This window comes from Prinia subflava, chromosome 13, assembly GCF_021018805.1.
Source record: "Prinia subflava isolate CZ2003 ecotype Zambia chromosome 13, Cam_Psub_1.2, whole genome shotgun sequence".
NCBI classification, from domain to species: Eukaryota; Metazoa; Chordata; class Aves; order Passeriformes; family Cisticolidae; genus Prinia; species Prinia subflava.
Window position 1 is genome coordinate 21406932 of NC_086259.1, and position 10569 is coordinate 21417500.

General features: G+C 42.8%; 1 protein-coding gene across 12 annotated transcripts; it reads left to right on the forward strand.

Annotated features, from left to right (window-relative positions):
• Positions 1–1669: 1669 nt before the first annotated feature.
• Positions 1670–8526, forward strand: LOC134557677 (uncharacterized). Of its 12 annotated transcripts, none has more exons than XR_010082114.1 (5): positions 2019–3518; positions 4032–4154; positions 5196–5289; positions 5734–5935; positions 6303–8510. XR_010082114.1 is itself a non-coding variant. In XM_063410866.1 (4 exons), the coding sequence occupies exons 1-4, from the start codon at positions 3251–3253 to the stop codon at positions 5782–5784; spliced, it is 510 nt and encodes a 169-aa protein (XP_063266936.1). In that variant the 5' UTR covers positions 1670–3250; the 3' UTR covers positions 5785–8521. The 12 variants fall into 12 exon arrangements, 2 of the variants coding, with proteins under 2 accessions (XP_063266936.1, XP_063266935.1); XR_010082113.1 differs by having other exon boundaries at positions 2020–3518; positions 5734–6481; positions 7491–8526; XR_010082112.1 differs by having other exon boundaries at positions 2020–3518; positions 7491–8515.
• Positions 8527–10569: the final 2043 nt, after the last annotated feature.

Here is a 10569-nt window from a genome sequence, read left to right on the forward strand (position 1 = left end):
CCCGCACCCCCACCCCGGGACCCCCACCCGGGGACCCCCTCCTAAGGAGGGGGCTCCCCTGGGATGTGGAGAAAGCCGGAGCCCCGGCGGTGTCACCCGTATTCACCCTCAGGCGAACCGCATGGGGACACCGGCCAAGGGGGCCCGGCCCCGTGTGGGGGCTCCAGCAAGCGGGGCCGGCTCCCGTTAAACACGCAGCGCTCGGTGTTTTCCTGCTGCCGAGTCCCGCGGGCGGCCCGGCTATCGCACGGACACGGCCGGGAGCGCGGAATCGAACAGGAGCTCCCGGGCAGTGACTGCACTCGGGCACTAAGACCCCGCTCCCAGCCCGGGGCTCCTCGGGGCCGGGCACGGGGCAGAGCTGCAGCACCGCGCTGTGTCCACAGGGAGGCAGCACTGGGGCCCGGCCCGGGGCTCCCCGCGCGTCGGGGACAGAACCCCCCGAAAATAAACGCCCCGAAAGACACCCGGCCACCGCTTAAAAGAGAACCCCTGCCACCAAGCCAATTCAAACCAAAAAGCCCCTCTGTTTTAAGCTCTATTCCATTATTTCTTTACATTTATTAGTTTTATATTGATCATGACCATGTCTTTTTTCTAGTCGTATCTATGGATATAATATATAGACTACTGTAATAATATAAGTAACGAGTAATATTATAGATTGTATTTATGTATATTCATGATATTATTTTTCATATTTAAATTTCTGTTTTTATTATATATATTCATATTTTTATATTTTTGTACTTAGTTTTTAAAATTCCTGTCTATTGCTGTATGTTTTAAACTCTATTAATTCATTAACCTAACACGTCAGCACCACAATTAAGCAGAATTACATTAGCCTGGTTTTCTAAGGGGGAAAGTGGTTTGAAATTAAAATAATATTGGTATATTTTCTCTTTCTTTGTTCTTTTGGGTGGTTTTTTTTTTAATGTTGTTTGTTTTGTTTTGGATTTCTTTGTTACTAAACGATGAGAGTTACAAAATCAAAAGTCTACTTTGTTTTCTCGCTACCTGTGAAATACACCTCGATTTCAAGGTAATGTTCCTGATCCTGTAAATGGCTACAATGAGAATTGTTAGGGGTAAAAAGGAAAAAGAAAAAAGAAGGCCCCTTGGTCTTTAGAGCTTCCTCTGTTCAGGATTTCTAATATAGCAGGAAATACAGAGGTTTCTCTAACTGCACTCTCAATTCTATCCAGACGTGCAGTGGACATGGATTTCATTTGTCACCTCCTCTATTCCCACCAGCCAAACTTCCACACACTCATGGTAAGAAAGAGTAAGGAAAAAAAAAGGAAACTGAGAAAAGAGGAACAAATAAAATAAAATAAAATAAAATAAAATAAAATAAAATAAAATAAAATAAAATAAAATAAAATAAAATAAAATAAAATAAAATAAAATAAAAAGGAAAATAGGAAATAAAATTAAAAATTATAAATAAAATGAAATTGAAAGGTAATAAAAAAGAAAGCAAAAATAAAATAAGAGCAGGAAAATAATGAAAGAAATAAAATGAAATAAAAATTTAGAAAAAGAAAAGTCAAAAATATAAATTAAAAAAGAATATGAAAAATAAATAAACAAAATATATATTAAGAATAAAAATAAATAAATATAAAATATAAAGATAAAAAAGAACAAAATACAAAAACATTTTAAAAATTCAAAACAAAAAAATAACATGAAAAAATAAAACAAAAAAATAAGATGACATGAACAAATTTAAAAATTACAATAATTGAAAAGTAAAATAAACCCTAAATAAATAAATAAATACAAAAAAATTTTACAGCATTAAACAACTACTTTGCTTTATAAGGGCAGAAGCGCCCTCAAACGCAGCAGCACAGCCCGATTTAAACCCTTCAAATGCTGGCAAAGCTGTGGTTTCCTTCAGTTTAAGCCCTGAAACTGAGGCAACAGCGAGCGCTCACCTCACCCTAAACCAATACAACGGCAAATAAATGTATTCTCCCCTTCAATTTAATCCCTGACAACAACAGAAAAGGAGGGGTTTTCCTCAAATCTCTCAAACAATTGGAAAAGGGAGATTTTTACCTCTATTCAAGTCCTTTAAAAAGAGCAACAACAGGGCTTCCCATGCACTTTAAACCTTATTATGATAAAAATGGAGGGGGGGGGGGGTTACCCTCAATTCCAACCCCCAATACAACAACAATATATTTCCCTTCTATTTAAAATAGAACACAGGGATTCCCTGTCAACTGATACCCTTAACACCCTGGAAAAGGCAAGTTTTCCTTCAATCAATACCCTTAAGATCCCGTGAGTGGGGATACCCCCCAGTTTAAACACACAATACCAGAAGAGGAGTTTCTTCCCTCAATGTAAACTCCTTTTGTCCTCATAAGCCCCCATTTTTTTCTGGGGCCACTGGGGAGGGAATGGCAAGATAAAATTGAAAAGGGAAAGGGGGAAAGTCCCGCCAACAAACCCACACTGGCTCACCGGCTGTTGCCCCGTCTAGCACAAAGGTTTGCCCCCCAGCACCTCCTTCAAACAATGCCCCACACCCAAGTGCAATCAGTTGCTCCCCCAGACCCAATGAGAGGCTCTCACCATCACTCCATGAGACATGCCTGGGAGCCCACCATAAGCCTCTCTCTTCCAGCAGCTCCATGCCAAAGTGAGCAAAGTGAGCTGAGGCAATCCGCTCTTAAAGCAGCCTCGGGAGGAGCTGCCCTCTCATCAGCATCACTGCTGGAGCTGCTCTGAGTCCTCGTCATACTCACAGCTCTCACTGTGGCTGCTGCCGCTCTGAGTGTGAGGGCAGGGGCGACTTGCTGCTCATTCCCTGGACAGTTCACTGTCAGCACTTGACACACCGGGGCACCAGACTTTCCTTGCTATGGATAATTTACTTTTATGTTTTGTATTTATGATTTCACTTTTTACTTTATTTTTAAAAACTTTAAATTTTTATTTAGATTTATGTTTTATTTTTATGGTTGGGGTTGTTTTGTATTTTTTAATGTTTCCTTTGTAATTTTTCCTTCGTAATTTTTTCCTTTCTAATTTTTACCTTTTTAATCTTTTTATTTGTAATTTTTTCCCGGCACCCATTTCTGCACGAATGCCTCGGTGTATCCCAACGCCATTTGCGGCACCGATGCCTCGATGTATCCCAGCAGTCTTTGCGGCACGAATGCCTCGGTGTATCCCAGCAGCCTTTGCGGCATAATTGCCCCGGTACATCCCGGCAGGCTTTTCGGCATATATGCCTCGGTGTATCCTAGCAGCCTTTTCTGCACAAATGCCTCGGTGTATCCCAGCAATTTTTGCGGCACGAATGCCTCGGTATATCCGAGGTCGCCGCGGACTCGGGGTGGAAGGGTTCCGAGCTCCCCGGAGAGTGCGGATGGCGAGGGCCGGGCCTGGCTGGACACAGTCCCGGGGGAGTCGGGGGTTCCCGGCGCTGGGGACAAGCCCGGCAAAGGGCCCGGAGCGCTCGTGTGGCCCGTGAGCCCCTGGAGCACTTATCTGGGGTGGGCTGTACAAGCCGCGTATGGCCTAAGGGAGAGGGATTTCTCACAAGGACATACAGTGATGGACAAGGGAGGCAGCTTTAGATTAAATGTCGTGAAGAAATTTTTCCCTGCGAGGGTGGTGAGGCCGTGGCACAGGTTCCCCAGAGAAGCTGTGGCTGCCCCTGTGTCCCTGGAAGTGCCCAAGGCCAGGTTGGACGGCGCTTGGAACACCCTGGGATAGTGGAAGCTGTCCCTGCCCAGGGCCGGGGGTGGAATGGGGTGAGCTTGAAGGCCCCTTCCACAATTCAGCGATTCTGATGGTCTTGGTCTTGCTGAGGCCAGCCAGCCTGAGGAGCTGATGCAAATTCAGGCTAAAAGATGAGTGCTCATCATTTATACTGTGTAAAGCATGAATGAAGTTAAAAAAGTTCTAATGCATGATTTAAATTTTTTTTTTATTTTTAAGAAAAGGGATGGGAAGAGGTGCCTCCTTTTATTTTCTTCTGAATAAATGTTATTCCTTGCTTGCAGTATGGTAGAAACCCTACTCTGCTCTGGCTGCTCCAGGACCCTTGGCAGAAGATACAGGCACGCCTCAAGGCATCTCGACTGCAAGAGGGATTTGTTCTGTGTCCGTACTGACTCTGTTGAAAGGTAAGTGCAGAATGTTTATGGGTCAGCCTGCCAGCTCCACTGCACTCACCAGGCATGGCACTGAGGGTGCTCCTGTTACATCTCTGGCAAGGCTGGAGGGAGCTTCTTCTGCTGCTCTGTCCCACGGTGGTTTTCTGTATTGGTGCTGTTGGCATCCCAGTGCTCAGCTGTAGGGAACATCACCTGTGTAAGGCACATCCTAGAAAAAGAACCAAAACAAACCAACCTGGCCTGCCGTTTGTGTGGGAAGTTGCATTCCAGCCCAGAAAATATCACCAGGTCCAGGGCACTAGAGGGTTCCTTCGCATTTGATCGGAAGAGTTCACAAACCAAGCACCAAAAAGGCCTGGCTGGAGCCTGTTAGGGGTCCGCATGATCAGCAGGGAGTGTGGCCAGAGGGGCTCGGGCAGGACTTGGGGTGGCTCTGCCCTGTGCTGGCCACATCTGCTCTGTCCTTGCTAAGATGGGCAAAGGCAACTCTGACAACTGAGTACGTGCTTGAGACTCTCACTCAGCTGTCTTAAAATCTGTCTAGAAAATGAAAGTGTGCTTGGGTTTAGTTGGTTTATAGCACTTCAAAGGGGTTATTAAAAACTGTATCCTCAATTAAGGCTCCGCACCAGAGTCCTTTTGTGCAGGCATTGTCCTAATAGACAGTGGTTGTTCATCTGGACTGGTTTTAATGTCTCTGTTTTTTTCTGAAGTTCCCATTTATTTTGCTGTATTGCTGTGGATATTCCCCCTGGTACTCTGGACAGGGTTTGGAGATTTTTTTCTTCATTCCACCGCTAGAGTACTTTTTTTATTGCATGGCAGTAAAATTCTCTAAAGCACTAACTTGGCTGCAGAATGGCATTTTCTGGCAAAGGGATGCTGCTTCTGCCAGCCAGCACTGCACTGTTCTCGGTGTCTTGGTGCCATTTTTCACTGTATCCCGTATCCCCAGAATCCACGGCTGTCTGTCAGGGTTCTAAAGGAGTGCTGTGTTTGGATTTTTGGCTTCAGAGTGGGAAGTGCATGATGTAACCTGTGGCATCTCAGCTGTAGGCCAGGAACCCTGGAAAAGCAAGCTCGCATTCACGAGGAGCTGCTTCCTCTTGAAAGTCCAGCTGTCTTGCAAGAGGTGCCGCACAGGGTGAGTTTTAACCTTACATCATTCTTTGTTGAAATCACCTCTGAGAAATCTTAATATGCTTCAATGGTTTCTGCAGAACAGCTTATTCCACCCAGAGCAATTCAGTGCATTGTAACATGTACTGGACTGCTTCCTGTAATTGCTGTCGTCGTGCTCTGCAAGACTTTTAGCCACTTTTCCTTCAGTTTTCTTGGTAGTTACCATTTTCTGTTTATCAAGCACAGCATTAGGTTCCTATTGCTGTCTCAGAAATTGGATCAGTTGTTTCTAGATCGTTCTGATTCACTTCTCCAGATCCTCATTTAACTTTTAGCCATGTTTCTTCTGCCTCCTGTGGAAATGGACTTAATGCTTCTGCTGTAACTTTATCTTGAAATATTAATCATAAATGAATCACGGTAAATCAGGTTGATGTTTTGCTCTACTAAAATCTTGTGACTGCAGGTAGGAAGAGTTGGGAGCGAACAGTCTGAGGAAGTGGACTGTGGAAGCTGAAGGTTGTCCAGCCAAAGCTGAGTGTGTGGCTCTGACACTGACCAAGGCTGGAAAGAGTTACTGTGTGGACAGAGAATGTTAGAGCCGGGTGAGCTTTCACAGGATGAAAGGAGCGAGGAGAGAATCGAATGGAAAGAATTGCTGAGATCAGGTTTGAGCCCTTTCTTTGGGTTTGGGATTTGTTTGTGGTTTTTTTGTTACCTAACACTACCTAGCACTTACTTACTTACTTACTGTGAGATTTGAAGTTTTCTCCAAAAACTCAGAATGAATTTCCCCACTCTGCCCCACTGGTAGCAGCACACAGGAGAACAGAGCCTGTGGTTTGGATCTTGAGGGAGTTCCAGCAGTGCAAGCTATGAGTTACCATGTTTCTCCCAAATTTACATCCAGCAAATCTGAGGAATTACCTCTTGCCTGAGCATTCCTGGTCTCTGTGACTCTTTAGTAAGAGACAGCTGGGACTGGCCAAGCTGAGACAGGATCTGTTCCTGTCAAACCATCTATTTCCCATGCAGATGAGAATCTGGGAGGCAAGTGCCCACATCAATACTCACAAATGCCCACACATACTTCTGGGGCTGCTGTATGTATCTGCTGGATTTGTCAGCGCCAGCATTTGCGAAGGATCACCTTGTGAGCAACTCAAAAGACAGATAAATAGAGGCAGCAGCAATTGTCTTGAGTTTACCTTATGGTAAGGCTTATGGATATTTTTAATCACTATAAGAAGGCTTATGGATATTTTTGATCACTTTCTTAGCACTTGCAATTACCCCTGCTACCACACAAAAGAAACTGAGGAACAGGAAAGCTCCGCTCTGTATCTCTGGCAGAAGAAAAGCCAGCAAACCAGTTTGCGTTCACCCTGATTCCTAGTCCTGTGCTGCAAGTACAGAAATATCTTGAGCCTTTGGGAGGGGGACTGGAACTGTGGAACCCAGCTGCATGTGTCTCCTAGGCCACGTTTTTCGTGGAAGCACCTTTCCTAGTTTCACTGCTTTTTGGAAATGAACTGTTCTGAGCAGAACCAGTACCTTCAGACTCAGGGTCTGAAAACAAAACAAAACAACCATAAAAACCACTAAAAAGCCCCAAAACCCATTGCCTAAAAGAACAAAGAAAGAGAAAATATACCGGGATTATTTTAATAAACCTGAATTTGTGGGAGGCACTGGGTTTGTTTTCCCTTCGTGCAGCAGCACGAAGTTTGCACCCATTTTGCTGCCGCTTTGGCTCTCAAGAACTGGAAATGCCTGGATTTCTGCGTGTTTTCCCCAGGTTCTCCTATTTAGCAGGAGCTGCACGGTGAGGTCGGTGTTCTCAGGGAGGCCCTGGCACAGCTGCCAAAGGCCGGGAACGTGGAGTGTGCAGGGAGCATCCGGGGGGCTTCTCCCCCCTGAGTTTCTCCCGGGGTGTGCTGCCTGCACTGCTGGATGTTGGACCCGGCTTTGGGCCGTTCTCCTGCGGTCCCAGCTCTGAGTGCTGCCCCTGTGGCCAGACCTTGCCGTGTGCCGGCACCAAACCCGGGCAGCGCAGCCGGGGCTGCTTTTCCAGCCCTTTGGTGCCATGGGCGGTCCCCGATTGCCGGAGCTCCCCAGCGCCCAGCCTGGACTCGCTCTGTGGGGAGGCCTGTTCCATCTGCCTCAACCGAGGACATCCTGCCCAGGTTTGACACTTGACTCCCGTTGTTTTTCCTCTTGCAGGCAGCTGGCAAAAGAGGAGAGAGCCCCTGCGAGGCAGAGCCCCTGGAATGCCCTGTCCCGGTCTGAGGTTCCCACTTTTCTCTCCAACTCCCGGAGAATTGCTTGAGCAGAACCAGAGAGTGTCCATTTTATTTCCTGCCTTTTCCAATAAACGGTGACTTTCAGCTGGAGTGTGTTCCTGGTGTCATCCTCCTCCTCCTCCTCCCTGGATTTGTAAATAAATGTCCTGATTTTGGCCAAGTGGAATTTTGTTGTTCCAGGCATTGTGGCTCTTTTGTTTCATTGAAACTTCCCAACTCTGCTGAGAGTTTGAGATGTCAAATACAAGTAAGACTGGAGTTTCTTGGGATTGTTACTCACACAAAATAGGGATCCTTCTTGGACAGGAGTAACTTGACGTGTTTAATGCCGCTTCCCTTTAAAATCAGAGCAGGGGAAGCAGATTTGAAATCATCATTCCATGAACTTGCACCAAATTCCTCCAAAGCTGCAAAAGTTTTCCTTGTTAGAAATTCCTGAGCTTGTTTTCCAGGCAAGCTGGGATTTAGATGTTCTTTGTTCCTTGGATTTGCTGGTTTTCCTCTCTCTCATTTTAGTAAAGGATTTTTTTTTTTTTCATATTTTCCATGCTGATTGGAATTTTTGTACTGCTCAGGGCACATTGCCAAGGAAATGTACCAATTTCATGTTGGTAAATCAGGCATTGTTCAGCACCATATGCCCACAAGTCTGTAAATTCCCAGGGAAACTTGCTAAGTGTTGAATTGCCATAATGAATCTCTTTGTAAAGTTGATTATACTTTTTTATTTTTAATTACTTTGAATTTTTTATGTAGGGTTTTTTTTTAATAAGTGAGGTCTTTTTGTATTTTTAAATTTTTTCTTTCAAAAATTTTCTATTTTAATTTTTCCTTTGTAATTTTTCCTTTGTAATTTTTCCTTTGTAATTTTCCTATTTTATTTTTTTCCTTTTTATTTTTTCCTTTTTATTTTTTTCCTTTTTATTTTTTCCTCTTTTTTTCTCTCTTTAACTTTTTCCTTTTTATTTTTTCCTTTTTAATTTTTTCCTTTTTAATTTTTTCTTTTTTAATTTTTTCCTTTTTATTTTTGCTTTTTATTTTCTTTGTAATTTTTCCTTTTTAACTTTTTAATTTTATTTTTTTCTGTGTTTTACTTGAAATTTTATTTGAAAACTTTTTTTTTCTTCATGTTTTCTTTGTGTTGGTGTGTTTTGTTTTGCTTTGGTTTGTTTTGGTTTGGTTTTTTCCTCTCTCTCTACTCTTTTATCTACTTTTTTATAGCCCAAGTATGTAGAAGTTTGGCTGGTGGGAACAGAGGAGGTGACAAATGAAATCCATGTCCACTCCACGTCCGGATAGAATTGAGAGTGCAGCTAGAGAAATCTCTGTATTTTCTGCTAAATTAGAAATCCTGAACAGAGAAAGCTCTAAAGACCAAGGGGCCTTCTTTTTTCTTTTTCTTTTTTACCCCTAACAATTCTCATTGCAGCCATTTACAGGATCAGGAACATTACCTTGAAATCGAGGTGTATTTCACAGGTAGCGAGAAAACAAAGTAGACTTGATCTTGTAACTCTCATTGTTTAGTAACAAAGAAATCCAAAACAAAACAAACATTTAAAAAAAAGAAAAAATCCACCAACCCCACAAAAGAACAGAGAAAGAGAAATTATACCAATATATTTTAATTTCAAACCACTTTCCCCCTTAGAAAACCAGGCTAATGTAATTCTGCTTAATTGGGGTGCTGTCGTGTTTAGGTTACTGAATTAATAGAGTTTAAAACATACAGCAATAGACAGGAATTTTAAAAACTAAGTACAAAAATATGAATATATATAATAAAACAAATATAAATATGAAAAATAATATCGTAAGTAAATGCAATCTATAATATTTCTCATTACTTATATTATATACAGTAGTCTATATATTATATCCATAGATATGACTAGAAAAAAGACATGGTAATGATCAATATCAAAATACTAAATGTAAAGAAATAATGGAATAGAGCTTAAAACAGAGGGGGTTTTTTGGTTTGAATTTGCTTGGTGGCAGGGGTTCTCTTTTAAGCGGCGGCCGGATGTCTTTCGGGGCGTTTATTTTCGGGGGGTTCTGTGCACGTTCTCTTCGGGGGTCCCTGTCTGCGTGTCCCCGACGGGCGGGGAGCCCCGGGCTGGGCCGCGGCGCTGCCGCCCTGTGGACACAGCGCGGTGCTGCAGCTCTGCCCTGTGCCCGTCCCAGTGCTGCCGCCCTGTGGACACAGCGCGGTACTGCAGATGTTCATCCCAGGGGAGTTGCTGGCTTGGCTAGAATTGGTTTCCCAGTAAAACTGGGGGTTGTCTAGAAAACCTGAATTTGTGGGAGGCACTGGGTTTGTTTTCCCTATCCCTGCATCACAGTCAAGAACACTCCTGGAGCTGTGTTAGGCAGTGGAAGGAGGGGAGAGCTGCATTTATTGAATTCCTTTGTTGTTGTTGTTGTTATATTTTTTCATGCTATTTTATTTTATTGTGTTTTAGTTTTACATGTTTTTTTGTTTTGACTTTTAAAAAATATTTTAATGTTTCCTCAAATTTTTAATTTTTCGATTTTTAGTTTACTTTAATATTTTATAGTTATGATTTTACTTTTTATTTTATTTTCAATAACTTTTAAATTTTTATTTAGATTTATGTTTTATTTTTATGTTTGCAGTTGTTTTGTATTTTTTAATGTTTCCTTAATTATTTAATTTTTCCTTTGTCATTTTTTCCTTTGTCATTTTTTCCTTTGTCATTCTTACTTCTATGATTTTTTCTTTTTTAATTTTTTATTTTTTTATTTTTCTCTTTTTAATTTTTCTCCTTTTTAATGTTTTCCTTTCTAATTTTTTCCTTTCTAATTTCTCCTTTCTCGATTTTGTCAGGCACCCCCCTTTAAAACCGGGGTGCCTTCGGCCGTGCCACAACAAAGATGGCGGCCCAACAAGAAATGGTTTCAGCCACAAACAAGATGGCAGCCGGAAGTATGGGGAGTCACCTAATGCCCTGCTCAAGATGGCGGCTCGTCGAGCC

What these genes read in the sequence shown, in the direction of transcription:
- LOC134557677 (XM_063410865.1), top strand. Translation starts at nt 3,151, where the DNA reads ATGTATCCCAGCAGTCTTTGCGGCACGAATGCCTCGGTGTATCCCAGC. An exon ending in CGTACTGACTCTGTTGAAAG is followed by an intron (nt 4,155 to 5,195) that starts GTAAGTGCAGAA and finishes GTGGCATCTCAG; the next exon opens with CTGTAGGCCAGGAACCCTGG. An exon ending in TGCAAGAGGTGCCGCACAGG is followed by an intron (nt 5,290 to 5,733) that starts GTGAGTTTTAAC and finishes TTGTGACTGCAG; the next exon opens with GTAGGAAGAGTTGGGAGCGA.